Source organism: Canis lupus, chromosome 1 (genome assembly GCF_048164855.1).
Source record: "Canis lupus baileyi chromosome 1, mCanLup2.hap1, whole genome shotgun sequence".
In the NCBI taxonomy this organism is placed as follows: Eukaryota; Metazoa; Chordata; class Mammalia; order Carnivora; family Canidae; genus Canis; species Canis lupus.
The window spans coordinates 65,115,120-65,133,759 of NC_132838.1; the positions used below are offsets into that span (position 1 = coordinate 65,115,120).

Here is an 18,640-nt window from a genome sequence, read left to right on the forward strand (position 1 = left end):
CCTCTACACCTGTAGCTGGACTCGGGCAACCGGCCTGGACTCTTGTTTCCTTCCTCTGGCCTCCTGTGGCTCTTGCTCTGGCATATTCAGGCCCCGGGGACCCACGGATGATGAACGAGATGCAGCCCCTGCCTTCAGGAAGTTCGGGCAGGTCACAGAGACAGACTCGAAAACCATTATTGCCACCGAGTGAAAAATGTGTCTGGGAAGAGCTGTGCAGAGCGGGTCACAGGAACGCAGAGGCGAGGCACACAGGGCCGACTCCTTGGAGCATCTCGTCCCATCGTTCCGCCTTCCCCTGCGCAGCGGAAGCCACCTGAGGGTGCCGTAGCACTTTGACTTTTATTTAAGGAGAATGTGTTAGCCTCCTGTTTCATCAATTACGTAACTTGGGCAATGGTGTAACTTTTGCATTTAGCTTAAAAGAAGAGACATCATCGAAAATGCTAATAAATACGGTTTCCATTTAAGTGACAGGGTTGTCAGGTCCATCAGAAGGTGGGTGTCTAAGTTGTTTTTCGTTATTTGAATATTATCCAATGTAATTTTATATGATAGGCTTGAAAAAGAGTTTTAAGTATTAGTACAGACCATGTAGCAAATTCCATGGCATAATGAAGGGAGTAAGATGGAAATACAGTGACATCCTTTAGGGTCTTCAGTGGCCCGACGGGAGGGTCTTTCTTCACGACGTGGGCGCCCAGCCTCTAGACAGGGATGGTGTATAGTTCCTCGTTCAGTTTGCAGATCGAGCCCAATGAGAACGTCGCGTAAGGTTACACGGTCTGTGCAATACCCGACTCCGGAGGGCCCTTCCCTTACCCCGGGATGTGAGTGGTGCTTCTTAGAGCTTTTAAGTGCTCTGAGCCCAGTGGCCTGTTTTCTCATCGGATCCCCGGTTACTTTGTTCTGGGAAACCCACTTCTTCACACATAACCCTTTCTCATCACCCACCCCTCTCAATCTCTTTCCCTCGATGATTGGTCTGTGGTGTTCGTAGAGTGGCTAGTAGTGGTTTTTGAGAAACGTGGTAGTTAGTCTAGGAGGGAGAGATGTAAAAATGGGGGAACAGAAGTGCATCTTAGAGATCTTAAAACGCAGTCCTATCACTTTTCTCGGCAAATACTCGAGCGAGAGACAGCTGACCTAACTCCCCTTCAGATGTCTGCCGTCATCTCCAAGGCAAGGAGTCCCAGCCCTGTCTTTGTCTTGAAAGAGTCACACAGTTCTCCTGGGCCTCAGCCCCATCATCTGCAGTATGAAGAAATTGGACTCTAGCGCCTTTCCGATTTAACATGACGTAATTTTCAGAAATAAAGAGTCACCAGGCTATGAATCTCTCTCTGATGCTCCTTTGAGCTCTCTGTAGGGTTGAATTCACACTTGGAAATTTCACGCAGGCGTAGAGTTGGCGTTTTTCACGGTGAGGCCTTACTGACACTAATACTTGACCAGAGTAGCCAGCGCCCCTGCGTACCCACCACACACGGTGCTAGAGGGGTGTGTTCAAGCATAAAGTAGCCGGCGCTTACCCCTTACCATAGGTGCTTCTCCCTGCCCAGCTGTTTTTGAATTAAGCTGTCGAACTCAGAATGTGCTATGCCCACAAGGGTTCGAAAGTACCTCATGTCAAAATTCACAGCACTCTCAAATATATGAAGTTAAACTACGGGGAACAATTCACAAAGGAAATTAAATATTTGCTCTAATTGCAAGAAATTCCTTTAGATATGCAAAAGCCACACAAGAAGGATTTCTCTGATTAACAGCAGGTCCCGGCCTCATGCAAAGGTCACAGATGTTGCAGGGTCCTCTCTTTCTTCTCTTTCTTTCTTTCTTTCTTTCTTTCTTTCTTTCTTTCTTTCTTTCTTTCTTTCTTTCTTTCTTTCTTTTCCCTTCCCTTGAGCCTCCTTTCAGGCCAAACAGAGTCAACACTGGGTGGATACTCAGTGCACTGTCTCCCCTCTCTTTTCCGTGGCTCCGTTTTCTACCCATGTTCCCCCATCCCCTCCAGAGCTCTCCTGGATTTTGCCGACACCCGCTTGGCCACGGCTCCAGGCATCTCTGGCCCTGGTAGACAGCAGAGGGTGGCTTTCACAATCTTACTAGGGGCGCAGGCTTTGGTCTTTTTAATTTTTCAAAGTGGGGAATTGCAATACAACAAAACCCTTTTCTAGCCAGATTTGATGGGGGTCGAGTGACAGCAGCTAGAGCAGAGGTCTTAAGGCCGGTTGGGGCTGAGTATGTCCGTGGACTGGCGAGGAGGTCTGGGCAGCCGGAGCAGGGTGAGCAAGTGGGAGGGAGACACAAGAGAAGGGCAAGAGGACCAGCCTGTGTGAGATCATCGTGAGGCCTGTCGTATGGACTTGGACTTTGACTCTGAGTCCTCAAGGAGTCAGTCTAGTGGCAACGTAGGCCTATGAATGGACAATGGCAGTACTGTATTCCTAGAACTGTTTTGAAAAAAGTCACTAAGCTAAGATCATGTGCCCTTCGTAGTCCCAGCCATAAATATTAGAAAAACAAGCTAAATACTAGTTATACTTGGCCCTTTTCTGGTAAATTTTACCCACTTGAGCAGTAAAAGCTGAATCTTCACATTGAAATACACATTTTCTAGTTTCCGCGTTACCTTCGATGGCTAAACTCTTTCCTTGCCAGTGTCTCTTCGTAGAATTAAAACACTTCTTTAGGAATAACTGTGCTCAAACAAACAAACAAACAAACAAACAAACAAAAAAAGAATGTGCTCTCAGAGCACTGCTGCTTGTGATTGCACATCTCATCTGCACATCGGATCTGCACGTCACACTTGCGTGTGAATATCTTTCCTCACCAATTCAGATTTAATGGTCCGACTTTCCCACTGATGAGCAGCCGCCAATCCATCATCCCCAGACAATGAATAGAACCAGTAACTTCTGTGGATCGTCTTCTTCCTAAATCTGTTTAGAACAGGAATTTTCAAAGGAGGGAGAAGGATGGCGAACGCTCTGTGGGTGATCATGACGTACAAACCGTGTTTCCATTGTTCTGTTTTGCTTCTAGCTACAAGAAGACACATGAAACCCTGAGTCACGCTGGGCAGAAGGCGACTGCAGCTTTCAGCAACGTTGGGACGGCCATCAGCAAGAAGTTTGGAGACATGAGGTACTGCGGGAGAGAACCATGGGGATGGTGCTAGTAAGCCTTGGCCTTCTGAGGGAAGGGGAGCTTTCTCTATTGGCTGGTCTTCCTAATGTATCCTTTTTTCATTGGATTAAAATTTTATGTGGCTGATTGTGATTAGTGACTGAGATAAATTTTTACGATGGAGAATTTTCTGCCAGCAGGTCTGCTTAGTGAGCCTGGTCCCAACCATGTGTCCTTTCCACTAGGACATGACCTAGTAAAAATGGAAGATCCAGGGTTCCTTTAATTCCCAGATCTCAAAAGAATGCAGCACGTACTGAATTTTATTCATGAAAATTTAAACAGTAAGTTAAAATATGCATTCAGTGGAATATTCTCTGATAAACTATTCTAGGTTACATTTTTGTATACATCCACTTAGGATACTTTTTTTCTATGCTGAATACATACATATTTATTCTTTTATTCCAGAAAGCTTCGTGGTATATAATCCTTGCACATTTTGGTTATTTTCAGTATTTCATGATTATATAAAGTTAGGGTGAACATCAAGATTTTGAACTGAGAACCAAACGTCCTCATTATAAGTGCCCGAAACACAATGCACTTTTGGCCATTTTTATTTTTTATATTATGTTTTAGTAAGTTATCTCATATGGAAGTGTTAAATCTTTTTTTGCTTGTTTAAATACCTATCTTAATTTATTTTGAATTTGGTGATATGCTTAGAAGATATTTTGTTACAAATGAACTTTATTTTTCTCTCTAGAAATCAAATTAATTTTTTTCTAAAGATTTTATTTATTTATTCATGAGAGACAGAGACAATAGGCAGAGGGAGAAGCAGGCTCCCTGCAGGAAGCCTGATGCAGGACTTGGTACTCGATCCCAGGACCCCAGGATCACTGGGATCACCCCTTGAGCTGCAGGCAGACGCTCAACCACTGAGCTACCCAGACACCCCTCAAATTCGTTTTTTAAAAACTTCTGAAATTTCTTCCTTTTAAAAAAACTGCATATAATTTCACTGGATTCTTAAACTATTTCTTTATTACCCTACAACTTTGATACCTAGAGGCAAATCTTTATATTGTGGTTATTTTGGGCTTCATAAATTACTGGATTGTGTCCATGTATTATCTTAATAAGTTGGCTTTCATGAGGCTGAAGTAAGTACAGGTGCATGAATCTGAGTACATTCTTTTATCTTCATATTTATTAATAATGCTATAATGAAAAGCAACTGAAATTTTTCAGTGGCTACATGGGATGAATAGGTAAACCTATTATTAAATAACCCTAATTTTATTACAGATAAATTTGCTGTCATGTCAATGGCATTAAAGCATTTACCTAAACTAATAAAATAATATCTGAAAACAGAAAATACCCTATTACATCCTATTACCTCTTATATACAAGAAACTATATTTAGTTTCTTGTTATTTATTATATTATACCAATATATTTATATTTACCAATATATTTAAATATGCCTTATTATACCCTATTACCTGTTATATCCAAGAAAATACATTTTGCCATGTTTATAAAACTTGCTCTCCCCATGCTTGGTTGAAACCTTTCACTGGAACACTAGGACCACAGCATGATACTGGAGGGTTATTTCTCCCAATTTAGGGGACTCTAACAAAACATCTCTGAAGCTTTTTTAAAGTACATATTTCCAGATTCCACCTCTCTGAAATCGTGCCTCAGTGCATCTTGGGTGGAGCCTAGGAAGCTGCATTTGTTGTTTTGTGTGTTTTTAAAAATATTTTATATGTTTGGCAGAGAGAGAGCATGCAAGCACAAGCAGTGGGAGTGGCAGGCAGACGGAGAGGGAGAAGCAGGCTCCCCATTGAACAGGGCGCCCGATGTGGGGCTCCATGGCAGGACCCCGGGATCATGACCTGAGCCGAAGGCAGACGCTTAACAAACTAAGCCACCAGGCACCCCTAGGAATCTGCATTTGTAACAAACTGTTAAGTGGTTCCACTTCAGGTGGTCAGGTTCTGAGGCTGCGTGTCACTTAGCTCACCTGTACCCAGGTGGTTTCAGTTATGAAATGGGGATAAAGCTAACAACATCATCAGGTTGTTATAAAAGTTGTAGAAGAGAGCCTGCCATTTATTAAGCACTCAATAAATGCCACTTTTTGTCCTTATTAAGTGACTGTCTCAGTTACAAGGTGACCCCACATGTTGGAAATGAGGGGAATGTCCATTAACAGGAGTGCACTGTAGTACTTCATAGAGGTTTTTTTGTTCATTTTCCTAAGTGGAAAAACGTGAAAGCTGTTTCATATATCCACTATGTTAACATATCCACGTTCATACACCAATTGGTTAGAACATCCAGGTTGTGTTGACTTCTTTTTCTTTAGTTTTAGCGTGGCTTTGTTTTAGGGTAATGAATGATCTATTTTCCAAAAGTTTCAAACTTCTCATTAATTGTTTCTCTATGTGGAGGATACAATACTTTCATTATAAACTGTAGCTAAAAATACTGGGAAGTGTAGCCTATGTTACTGGAGACTCCAATACGGTCTTGTAATATGTTGTAGAATTTGCAAAATTCAGACTTACATTTTTCTCAGACTATAACATCTAACATATATCACTAAGGATAGATCTCTGTGAAAGCAAGAAGTTTTGCAAAAAATCTTTAGTTTTAAATTATGCTAGAACAAGTGATGTATCTGAAAATCAGATTTGAAAATTACTTAAATGCAGTATCATAAAGATTCTTAAATGAGAAAACTATAAGTTTTTATTTTTCATTTAAATTGATTGGCCAGTTTATAAAATGTAGAGAAATTTTAAAATTCTATCATATTTTACTTCGAACTCCTTGTTAGTTTAAAACATCGTATTATCCTATATTCTAGTTATACTATAAAATTCTTTTGTGTGTTCTGAGAAACGATTTTTGAACTTGTTCAAAAAGATTGCCAGCAAAATTCAGGTACCTGGAAGGAAAAACCATACCTCCCAGTTTTTCTTTGAAATTATTACAAGTTAATACTTAACAGACTTTAAAACCCTAGAACTTGAGCCTTTTCATAAGTTAATGAAAAGCACTATGTGAGAATTTAAACTGATAGGTTTTCTAAAAACACCTCATATTTTTCAAGTGGAGTCTCATTTTCTCCTGATTGCCGTTGACTGAAGTCCCCTTTGTCCTGTCAAGGGACTGCCCCCCTCTCTTTCTCTACCTGTAAAATCACATTTTTAACGGCTGCTGAACTGAAACTGCAAAGTTAAAACGAGGACACATGAAAGTACTCTGCAGACCTGCAAGCTCTTGGAATCGTTTTTACCATAATACTGGCATCTTCTTGGAACTTCTCAGGCATTTGTTCAAGCCACGTGTGAACTAGTGGAGATGAGGCTCTTTGGAGGAGACAGAGACGTTTGTTAGGGACGCCTGGGGGGCTCAGCGGTTGAGCATCTGCCTTCAGCTTAGGCGGTGACCCAGGGGTCCTGGGATCGAATCCCGCATCGGGGTCCCCGCAGGGAGCCTGCTTCTCCCTCTGCCTGTGTCTCTGCCTCTCTCTCTGTGTCTCTCGTGAATAAATAAATGAAATCTTAAAAAAAAAAGAATCTTGCTAGAGTCCAGGCATCTCCATAGAGCCATGAGAAGGATAGTTAGAAGCACAGCTTATAACAGGTTGGTACAGTAATTGTTAAGACACATTGAAAAGGAATAAGAAACGGAGTCCCGTCCTCTCTGCTCTGGGGCTCTGGGGGGCAGGTGCACCGCGGCCCTGCTAACTCTGCTCCTGCTCTCTCCTGTGCTGCGCTGCGCCGGCTGCAGGTCTCACTCCATTGGGTAAGTGCTACATCTGCGGCCTGTGGGCCCCTTGCCGCCCCCTTCCACCCCAGGGCCCCCAGCTCCCTCCACTGTGGGTGTGCCTCAGCCAAAACCCTAGATCCCTTTCCCGGAGACTGCCCATCACCAGGGAGTTACAGACCATAGGCCATCGAATGTGTGTGGATTTATTTAAGCCTGTATCTCTCGCCTTTCCGAATCACGTATACCGGTTTCACTTGCTGAGCAGTCTCTTAGGAATCCCTTCCTACATCCTCAGTCCTTCCTGCATCGGCAGAGGTCCTTAGAATTGAAAGAAGTTAAAAAAAAGGAAACCGGAAAAAAAGTTGAGAGTTGTGGGGTTTTCTGAGACTCGTGAAAAGTGAGCTGCAGACACAGAAAAATATTTTGTCTAGATTGTCGTGTTTTTCTGAACTTCCTGTAACTGTTTCTTAAGTTGGATGGTTCACCTTCCCCTTTCTGTACCATCTGAAGTGGAAGAGGAGAAAGGTCCCGAGAAGACCACCCGTGTTAGGAAGTGTGCCATCGTCCTATTAAACCTGCCCTTCACTGGAATCTTATTCTATACTTGGGGGTGGGGGTGGGGATTTTTTTTTTCCCTAAGAAAATTGCCTGTATTGAAAGAGATGAATAGATTGATAATGCTGATGAATTTCTTTTAGTAATTCCTTTTTAAATGCCATTTCTGAGAAACATTTGCCTAGTGTCTGAGTAAGACCATAAGGACTCCCTGAATTTCTTCGGCCTTCTCTTTCTGAGTTCTAGTAGAGTGCTGCTCATACGATGACCTCAGTGGCTATGGTTGGGGAAGGGTGAGGAGTTTGATCCCTTGCTGTGAGCGTCTTGGGAGGAGAGAAGCAGGCATGGTGTTGGAAAGGGTGTTGGGGGGCAGTGCTCTCCCTGCATGGACCCCATCTGTGGCGCTTCCTCCCTCTGCCCGGCCTGATTTCTGACGGAATTCACAAAGACATAGCAGGCGATCCATCAGAAGAAAGATGCACCAGCCACCGTAGGACTGGTACAGTGAGAAGGCTGAGCCTCTTAGGCTCCTCCGCAGCGTTGGTGTATTTGTCCCAAATGTCCTAGAGAGGAGAAGTGCGTGGCCCCGTGTTGGACTGCGTGGGTTGTGGTGACCTCCCTCCTGTTTCCTTGAATGTCTTATGTTAACTGCATGCATTCGTCTGGAGAGTTGCTCTACCCTGGAACGGCTAGCTCTTGCCTGCCAGGCTCTGCTTGGCACAGCCCTCCCCCTCTTCCACACGAGGGAAGGGAGCGGGAGTGGGACCTGGGGACGACGTCCACGGGCTCCGGGGCACGCCTGGAGAACCCAGACATCCTCCCCACGTCTCCTGGCCTGCAGGCAACTCACAGGAAGTCACGTACCATCCAACTCAGACAGTGTGCTCCTCCTTGGGGCCCTCGAAAGCTGACCGTGGCCCATCCTACCCAACAAAAGCAACCGTCGCCTTGGTGGGGTGGGCGAGGACTACTTCAGTTGACACTGCTGTTTTAGAACTGCCACTGGCGAGTTTCTCATGTACTTATGTTATGCTGTCTTCTTTTTTCTTTTTTTTTTCCCTCCTAATCTGCTCTTGCCCTGAAGCTACTCCATTCGCCATTCCATAAGTATGCCTGCTATGAGGTAATGTGTACAAATTACTTTATCTAATATCAATGCAGAATGTGTATGACGTGTTACTTTGTTGATATTTACTTTGGGGGGTTCCCCCCCACCCCCCCCACCCCCACCCACCTCCCACCTGCAGTGTGAAAGGAAATGCAGTGACTGGAATGCCTTATTCTCTCTCCTGACGGCCTTTAGGAGAACAGGCTGACGTTTCTGTCGCAGCAGGTATGATAGGCCTCAGCTTTTGACCACACACACTGGTTTAACTCCAGGGTCTCCTGTGACCAGAGACAAGCTACTTACCTGTCTCAACGTCCACTCTCTTACCTGTCATGTGACATCAAGTAACCTGTGTGAAGCACTTTCTTAGCCAGCATGCCTGCAGACGCAGAAGTACATGCCTTATCTCAGCAGAATTAAACGCAAGCCTGGGAGAAAGGTTAAATGAAAGGAATCACAGACTCCCAGGACGACAGTCGTAGGAAGGATAGCGCCAGGATTTGTTAAGGTAGATGTTAGGGTGAGGTGTCTGTTAAGCATTGAGAATGTCGTTAAAATTACCAGCTGGATGAAAACTCCTGAGAAACACATTCCCCCCTCAGAGTTTGCATAGCTGAGTGAGGCCATCGGATCAAAGCACCCTAATAATAGTGATAGGATATGGAAGGATGAATGTCAGATGCGGGGGTCAGGAGATGCTTATGGTAGCCCAGCTGTGCCAAGAAGGAACTCTGCAGCCTTGAGAACATCACCTCAGTGACATCAGTTTCATTATATTTAAAATAAGAGGCTAAAACCAGATTTACTGCTCTTCCCATTGCTCCTGCCTTGGGCTGCTTGGGGGGACGCAGGGGGTAACTCATAGGCCGCCATCGAGCCTCCAAGGCCCTCCCGCACTTCAGTCCGAGCTGTGCCCCTTTCCCCTGTTTTGTAGAATATAATTGTGCTGTGATGTGTTAGAGGAGTGGTTTGGGTTGCTCTAAATAGCCTGAGATCACTGCAGCCAAATTCTTTCTACGGTCATTTGTGGTTGTGTGTGATCTGATTAAATATGAGTAAACAGTTTCTCCCTGTTCCCCAGCACACATTCTGGTGTAGTTTAATTCGAAGAATGTCTGTTTTATTATCCTGATGATGTTTCTTCCACCCTGAGGTTATATGGTGACTTTGGAAATTTAGCCACAGTATTTGATTCCCTAACTTGGTGGTAAATCAGGGAGCAAAGATTCAGGATTGCACGGCCCATCTTTGAATGACTGGCACCCCCTAGCATAAAAACACTCCAATTGAGTAGTGCAGCCTGCAGCTCTGAGCTTCTTTATTTGTGAGCTTTGAAGTCTGGGTGTCCAAAGAAGGGCTTGCAAAAAATTAACATGGTTTTGCTCTGTGAATCCATCTAGTGGCATATGAGTCAAATGTAGTCCTCATGATCTTGCCTGAAATTAACTTTAAAAAAAAGCTTTTACTCAGCTAACAGAAGCCCATGAACCACTGGGCTGAACTGACTGGCCACTCTGGGCCTAACTGATCAGGGATAGTCAGGCATGTGAGTGGGCTTGCCCACATAAAACCTGCAGGGGAAGTAAAGGGCCAATACATATATATAACCTTGAGTCATTCAGGTGCAAATTCACTAATATTTCATCACGAAACAGCAATATTATGGAGGATCACTCATAGGAATTTGACTCACGCTTGCATTATTGACAAGCTGTGATGTCATACGTGGGCCGTCTGAGCTCACCGTTGTCAGTTCGTACAAAATAATGCAAATGCATTTCTGACCATCTGGAGTGTCAGAGTCTCTAGAGATCATCTCTAACAAAACCAAATTCAGTCAAAAAACATTAACTACCTTAGATCCTCTTGGTAGTGTTAGAACCGTGCTTCATTCCACACCATACCAAGAAGCCCATATAGTAGAGCCAGTCTCCCTTATAAAATTCCTCCAGGCCATTCCTCTTGTTTCATTTTGCCTGCACTCAAGAGAAAATAACAGGTGGCTTATCGAATATCGTCACTTTCAGTTGAATTATTTGACCTGAAAATGATGGCAGTCATGGTTGCTGAATGCTGATGAATGCTGATATGGATGCGAGATTCAAGATACAGTTTTAGTTCCTTCGTGGTTCCTGTTTCTTTTGTTGGACCCAAGGATTATCTATTTTAATGGTAATGATATCATTAAATCATGTCATGTGCCCAAATCCAGTATAGGAAACCAAAAAGCACCAGATGAAGCATCTAGTGCTTCAAGTAACAAGATGATGTACGTAGAGTATTTAACACAATGAATGAGTCACAGACAAAAATGTCAGTAGACTGCAAAGATTTTGTTTGGTAAGAGAACAAAACATATATCCTCTTTAGGAGGAAAAATAACATGTGCTCCTAACAAATACCATTTTGATCAAGCATTAGACAAGTAATAGGTATATTTCCACCTAAAATAATGAAAGTGTTGACTTTCAGAAGCGCTGCTTCATGGAAATTGACAAAATGATTACTTTTTAAGGCATGGGAAAGAAAAATTTATGAACCTTTTTTCCTTAGCTCTGTGTCTGGTCTCACACTTACTGAAATAAATAACTTTAAAATTCCAAGTGGGAAAACTCTAACATGACATTCTTCAGATAGACTTTGCTTTCCATTGCTTACAAAATACAAAAACAAAACCACAAAACAAACGAGTTGGTAATGGAGTGCTGTGATAGAAACAGTTAATTAGCAAATGACAAACGAAGCTATCATTCTTTTGACTCATTGGAAGTGATTTCCAGTGCACCTTGGAATTATTAACAACTGTGTCATTAACGAAGGCTGTACTATTTATTTTATGACTATTTTACTTAGAAAATTTCCATGTCAGGTTGTGGTTTGTGGATCTAACCTAGCAGAGATGAAAAATACACTTTAAAGCATGGTTGGCGAACCGGCAGCTGGCTCTGGTGCAGAGATGATGTTTACAAATAAGAGCAGAAAGCCAGGCAGCTCGGTTGCTAAGACAGCTGTGTCTCTGGAGCTGACCTCTCTTTTTTTGTTATTTTAGGAATTCTCCTACTTTCAAATCATTTGAGGAGAGGGTTGAGACAACTGTCACAAGCCTTAAGGTACAGATGAAGTGAATTTTGTGTCATGGGGTCTGTGAATCAGGACAGCTTAGTCATGGTGGTGGTTAGTTCGGAAGGCGGGGCAGCCAGCAATTGGTGCATCCAGGAGGGCAGCCTTGCACAGAGTCCATCTGTTTCTTCACGTATATGTCTGTCGGTAAAACCAGTACTGGATGGTGTTGCTGGACCCTCACAGAGTTGTTCACGTAAACCATCCAGGGGTGATTACCTGTTGAGAATGAACTGGGATGTGTGTTCACATGTTCTCAGGTTAGAAAAACTCTCTTCGTGCTGTCCCCTGGAAAACATAGGGTATGTGAGAGAGGTCTGTAGGGTAGGATCAAGGATATGGGAATTCTGAATTCAGAGTGTAGGGAAGGGCCTGTAGCCGCTCACAGCCCCTCTGGTTTGCACGTGGGCTAGCAGAAAGCAAAGCCGGCTCCATGCATTCCAGCGCCCCCTTCCTCCCCTCAGCTGCCTGGGCTTGTTTACTCTGTGCACATACTGAGCACAGCACAGCATGACCATCGCCGAGGGAAAATAAAACTGAGTCACACCGTGCATTCTTTTGTAATAATGCATTTGATCCCCCAGGTTTAAACTGAAAATATGCCTCTTTGATGGGAGGTGCTAAAAAAATATATTCATTGAATTTATTGTATGAGTGTAGATGTAGATGAGCTCATCTGCAGAGGAAGAAAGCCCAAATAAAACTAGTCTTAAAATGTATGGAACTTTCAAAACAGGGAAAAAAAAATCCTTGAAACTACTAAGATAATGTTTTGGAAGGTATCACCTACACAGTGACTTAAATACATCTTGATGTTCTTATCCGTATTTTGTGGACAATCCATTTCTGTATTTCCCTGTCTGGGAAAATGAAAAGTGCAGATGATCTTTAACCAGATCAAAAGCAGGTGCACGCACACGCCGGGTCTCCAGCTGCTTCTGAATCCTCTGTCGTCATGTGCTGCTCATAAGTCTGTGAGGTTGTGAGGTATTCCTCACTAGAGGTCCTGTGTGCTCTTACTGATTTGGACTTGGAGAGTCTTTCCTCTTAGGGGAGGCTCTTTCACAGAGTCTCCTACTTTTCTACAGTATCAGGCCTGTGATTAGATGTTTAAGGCCAGGAATGAGGTTATTACTCAGCCCCTACGATGCCTTGCTTTCCCTTACCAGCAGTTTGTAGTTGTGCAGTTTCGCCAGCCTGCTGGTCAACACCACTAATTGAAGATTTAGGGACCAGTGGGAGGCACTGAATTGCCCCCGTGTCTAGGGAAAACTTTTGAGAAAAGGAGGGACGTGCAGGGCCTCGAACACTTCTCCTGCTAGAATATTAAGTTTCAAAGCTTGAGGGTTCAGAAAATCCTGCAAGTTAATTTCTCAACATTTGGTTCTCAGCCTCAGACAAAGGAAGATGGATTCTGTTGCTCGTTAGACCAGTTCTGACATAGGAGAAGTTGTACTTTTTAGGTTTTCTTTAGAAGAAGGAGATAAGAAGAAGCAAAAGAAGAATAAAGAACAACCTATTTCCCTTTGCTTTTAGGAAGCGCTGGTAAGCTCACAGCTCACATATAACTTAAGTGTTTGATCCATACTCAGCTTCTCTCACTTTTCTCACTTTGTTGGGATGGGAGGTATAGAGCCTGCCTCCTCCTCCAGACATGCACTAAACTAACTCAGCTGAGCAGATTCTAGCTTGTGTCAAGATTTCCTTCAAGTGTCTGCATGATTGTCCCCGGGCTTAACAAGACTCACATCCCACCCACCTCCTGTGTCACAGTTGATGCCTACTTCCTCTTTTTCTGCCCACCCAGGCAATAGAGAATAAATAGCTAATAATTGTGCTTTGTGTAAAACTTCCCACTCATTCAGTAATTGCAAAGTTCTCATTTTTTTTCCTTCCAGACTAAATAATAGATGGTTAACCCTTCTTTCTATAGTTTATTTGCCACATAGTTTTGTGTTCTAAATTTTCTCCAGAATTTCTATAAAGTTCTTCAGTTATGGGTCCTGAGGCCGTTTCCAGCTGACACACACATCAGTGAGGATGAGTCAGTAAGGAAATGCCTCGCACATACTGCTTTAAGCTTGATTTTTAAAACACAGCTCGCAAGGAATAATGTTTATATTTGTGTTCCATTAGAAATAATGTTCTCCGCGAAGGGAGGTCCATTCTTGCCATCGTCTCACACGATCTGTCACACACCATGTGGCATTTCTACCCAATTGATTGTTCTTCCTTTATATCCAGTTCTGTGGATAGCTTGATGTTCCATGAAAATTTTCCATTTCATCTTACCTAAAATTTCATCCTTTTTTGCCTATATCCTTGGAATACATCACTGTCTTACCTGAAGGCATCTCAGCTGGCTTCACCTATACTATACCCCGTGAGCACACTTTCTATTTTATCTAAAACAAGCAACCACACCAAGAACCAGCTCCTGTCAAACCATATGTGTTATGTGCTACCATGTTCCAGGGAATCATCGATAACACATCCCTTCCAACCATTCTGATCATTCAACCTTCCAGTCATTCTTTGAACCATGTCAAGCAGACCACATTTTAAGTGCGCCTCTTTTTGATGAATACTTTGCATGGCCTGATTTAAAACCTTAAGAAAAAGACAAGATACACTTAATTGTTCTTTGTGTCCTCTCTGCCAGCCATATTATTACGAGAGATTAGGCGGGCCAACTCAATAATTCAAATCGAGTGTTATGTAAACCACAATCATAGTTTTGGGGATAAAGTGACAAATGCTTGGATGAAGAGCCATTATGAGGGGAAGGGTCCAGAAGAGGTTTATTGTTCACATCTTTCCTGAAGCAACTCCTCACCTAAAGATTGCTGTGTACAATCATGCAACCCACATGGTTAGGGAACCAGGAAACCTCTTTATTCCACTCAACCCACTTGGCTAGAAAGCCCCTTTATTGCACTCACCTTTAAATTGCTTTATTTTAAAACGATTCCCTCCTTTATTCTTCCATTTTGATTTGAGAAAAATCAAGAACTGGGAGAAGAGAAAGCAACAAAGCCCAAGAGAAAACAACAGTAATTGGAATTCATTTGATTCCAAACTGTGTGTGGCTTCTGTTGCAAAACAGAATGCAATATAATAAACAGAAGAATGGGGACTCTTAGTAGATTACATTGAATTAATCTTGTTTCTCTCTGGAAAGAAAGAAATATAGTGAAAAATCACAGAGTTGAAAGCAACCCCTGCTTCTTCCTGGGGCTGAGATGACACAGAGTGGAGGAGGAGTCAATGCTCAGTGGCAGAGGTCTGCAAATTAAGGCCTGTGGGCCAAATCCAGCTGGTTGCCTATTTTTGAATGGCATGTAAGCTAAGAATGGTTTTTATATTTTTTTAATGGTTGAAAAAAAATCAAAGGAAGAATGCTATTTTGTGACGTGTTAAGTTAAAATTAAATTACATGAAATTCACATTTCTGTGTCCATACATACGGTCTTCTGGGAACACAGCCATGCTCATTGACTTGTGTGTTGTTTTTGGCTGCTGTGTACAATGTTTAATTTGAGTATTTGTGACAAAGACTGTAATTCCTAAGCTGAAAATATATATTATCTGTCACTTTCCAGAATGAGTTTTCTGACCCTAAGCAGAGTGGAAAATTCGACTTTAAGAATTGAATTTAAAGAGGCAGAGAGGGATTTTAGTGACAATCAGAGTAAAGTGTGTGCTTGTTTTTAATAAGACTTGCAGGAAGCACTAAATATTCTTTCGAAGGACTTTTTAGTAAGGAATTTTTCAAAACATTTTAACCATATTTCTTAAAAATTGATTTCTTCCTGATTCTAATCCTTATTACCAACGACAAGCACACAAAAAGCGAGCCTCCTAAAGCATCATAACTTTGTATTTCAAGGCATATCCCTCCTTTAAGGGCAACTGCCTAGAAAGATGTCAAGTGGCCAGTGCTTAGATTTGAGTCCTGTGTACCTCTCTCAACAGAGACCAGAACCCTGTTCAATTGAGCCGCGCAGCCTTTTTTGAAAGACATTTGTCAGGAATCCAGATAGCCTTTCTAAGTCCCAGCAGAAATCCCAAATTGCAGTCGCTTAAGATGTCTACACCCTTTAAGCCGAGGGAATTTGTCGAAAATCCAGTTCTGTTTCGATTACATCTGTTCTCAGGGTCATGTGTCGACAGTGCAAATCCACAGATCTGGACACGCTCATGGAGGGATCGAGATTTTTAGATGTAGGAGGCGTAAAGGGAGCCCTCCAAAATTGCACAGAATCGAAGTTTTGGATCCTACCCCAGATGCCAAACACGAATGGCATTCTAGCACCCTGCCTAAAGGAAACTAACTTCTCGACACCCTTTACGTTCCCTTTCAAGAAAAGCAAAACTATTTCTGAACCTGAGAGCAGTGAGTCTTGCATCAACACATCGGGGACCTGGGGAACTAATTGCACGTTTGCATCTCTGCCCTTTCAGACGAAAGTAGGCGGCGCGACCCCCGGCGGAGGCAGCTTCGAAGAGGTGCTCAGCTCCACCGCACAGGCCAGCGCGCAGAGCTCGGGGGGCGGGCCGCGGCGGGCCGAGGAGGAGGAGCTGCAGTGCTAGGACCGCCCCCTGCGGCCCAGCCCCGCCCCCTGCGGTCCTGGCCACGCCCCCGCCTCCTGCGGCCCGGCCCCGCCCCCTGTGGTCCTGGCCCCCCGCTTCCTGCGGCCCTGGCCCCGCCTCCTGCAGCCCTGGCCCCGCCTCCTGCAGCCCTGGCCCCGCCTCCTGCGGCCCCGGCCCCGCCTCCTGTGGCCCCGGCCCCGCCTCCTGCGGCCCCGGCCCCGCCTCCTGCAGCCCTGGCCCCGCCTCCTGCAGCCCTGGCCCCGCCTCCTGCAGCCCTGGCCCCGCCTCCTGCGGCCCCGGCCCCGCCTCCTGTGGCCCTGGCCCCGCCTCCTGCGGCCCCGGCCCCGCCTCCTGTGGCCCCAGCCCCGCCCCCACCCCGGGAAAACCCAGGCCTTGACCTCGTTCTTCCAATGGCCTCTCCGCGGAGTTTAATAAAAGCATTTCCACTTTGAATTTGTGTTAATGATGGACCACGTGACCGTCACATGCAGCATCCGTAGACTGATGTCACCATGTCCCCACCTGGGCAGGTACACAACGGGTCGGGTCGGAGCCCTTGTCTGTGTGTCATTCAGCCTCCTACTTTCCTGACCGTAGCTATGAATGATCGGCTTCGGTGTTTGCTCGGCCCCCTCCAGGACGTGCTTGCCTTTGAAGGCCGAGCCTGGACGCCCCCTTCCAGGCCAGTCAGTGGGCGGGATGGTGGTTTTTCTGACCCTCTTCCAGCACCGGGATGGGCTCGCTGCAAAGGCCCTCAGACTGCCTGTGGTCGCCCTCACTTGCACCAGTGATGTGTGTTTGTTTAAGCAATTAAAGTAATCGGTTTTAACGAAGACTTTGAATTCTTCATTTCTGCGCGTCTTCAGGGCTGGTAATGACTTTAAAAGGTGGTAGCTATGAGTCTGCAGATGCTATTTTATGTTTTTAAAAGATTTTTATTTGAGAGAGCACAAGCGGGGAAGGGGAGGGTGCAGATGGAGAGGGAGAAGCTGACCCCCTTGCTGAACAGGGAGCTCCCGCCCTAATGCAATGCTTTTTTTTTTTCTTTTTAAGATTTTATTTATTATTTATTCATGAGAGACATAGAGAGACACCGAGACATAGGCAAAGGGAGAAGGAGGCTTCCTGGAGGGAACCTGATTTGAAACTCTGTCCCAGGACCCCGGGACCATGACCTGAGCCAAAGGCAGATCCCATCCCAGATCCCACTGGATCTCAACCACTGAGCCACCCAGATGCCCCTGCAATAATGCTATTTTAAATCAAGGTCTACTGCTAACTTGGTGAACATAAGAGGATGCATAAGTAACTATAACCTCAGCGACCCTACCAATTCTAAAATTCTAATTTAGGTAGAGTAGTAAACTCAGGTAAGGGAGATCTGAAAGGGGGTGGCCAGAAAATGGGAGAAACAGAATTCTGCATCCCCTTTGATTTTGCAAATTGTTCACATGAATAAAAAGGCATCCTGTTAGTACGATCAGATTTCTGTAGAAATTTTTACCTTCCACATCATATGCTTCTCTTCTTCTAAATGGGACCGTACATTTGTTACCAGGTAGTAGACACACATCCTATAGATGCAATTTTTCAATGAACACAGAATTGATCTACTAACATAAAGCACAATTTAATATATATGTGTGTGTGTGTGTATATATATATATACACATATATACATATATATGTTACCCATGGAATATATATTCGTATTTATTCATTTTTTTTAATTTGCTGTTAGAAATGGATATGTAGTGAGTGATACAGTGAAATAAACCCAGTCTAAAAAATTCCATTCAAATTAATGGAGCAGACAATCTACACATCTAACTTAAAATCTAATTAGTTCAAAGCCACATAATCTCTGAGGCTAAGATTTTAGCAGGGATAGGTATGTGTCTATAATCTTGAATCAGAGTGGACAGTGAAGCCCTGCCAGTAGGATCATTGGCATTCTCCCTAATTTAACCTTCCATCATGTTGGTGGAAGCCAGACCCTGTCCCGCTGGCTTGTGACTTGCTCTCCCACTGCTGCAAGTTGGTGTCCGTCTCTCTGTGCTCAATCTGAGGTTGCCTGGCTTGCTGGAAATTGTCACCTTTTATGAACTCACTTCCCGATCGCGTCCTTTGTGACTCCACTCAGCACACCGCGCCACATAAAAAAAGCAGAGTCACGGTGCTGTGAACAAGTATCTACATCCACCAACTGATTTCTGCCCAGATAAGTGTCAGCCTTACTATCTGAAAACATAGTATTAACAGTGGATAGAAAAGCAGTCAAGATAATTAGTGTTAATGCCTGAAAGCTTCAAATACATTTTGTCCTCTTTATCT

The 18,640-nt window shown here is 44.0% G+C and overlaps 1 protein-coding gene across 13 annotated transcripts in view; it reads left to right on the top strand.

Moving 5' to 3' along the window:
- Positions 1 to 17,139, top strand: part of TPD52L1 (TPD52 like 1) — a 97,698-nt gene extending 80,559 nt beyond the window's left edge. For 2 of the 13 annotated variants that reach the window (XM_072832840.1, XM_072832850.1), the window contains exons 4-8: positions 3,049 to 3,150; positions 6,889 to 6,966; positions 8,570 to 8,608; positions 11,643 to 11,703; positions 16,178 to 17,139. In XM_072832840.1, coding sequence (XP_072688941.1) covers positions 3,049 to 3,150; positions 6,889 to 6,966; positions 8,570 to 8,608; positions 11,643 to 11,703; positions 16,178 to 16,306 — 409 coding nt within the window. In that variant the 3' untranslated portion in view covers positions 16,307 to 17,139. Of the gene's footprint in view, positions 1 to 3,048; positions 3,151 to 6,888; positions 6,967 to 8,569; positions 8,609 to 10,620; positions 10,640 to 11,642; positions 11,704 to 13,104; positions 13,258 to 16,177 lie in introns of those variants that run through there. The other 11 variants (XM_072832859.1, XM_072832872.1, XM_072832888.1 and 8 more) reach the window with 11 other exon arrangements.
- The last annotated feature ends 1,501 nt before the right edge of the window (positions 17,140 to 18,640 follow it).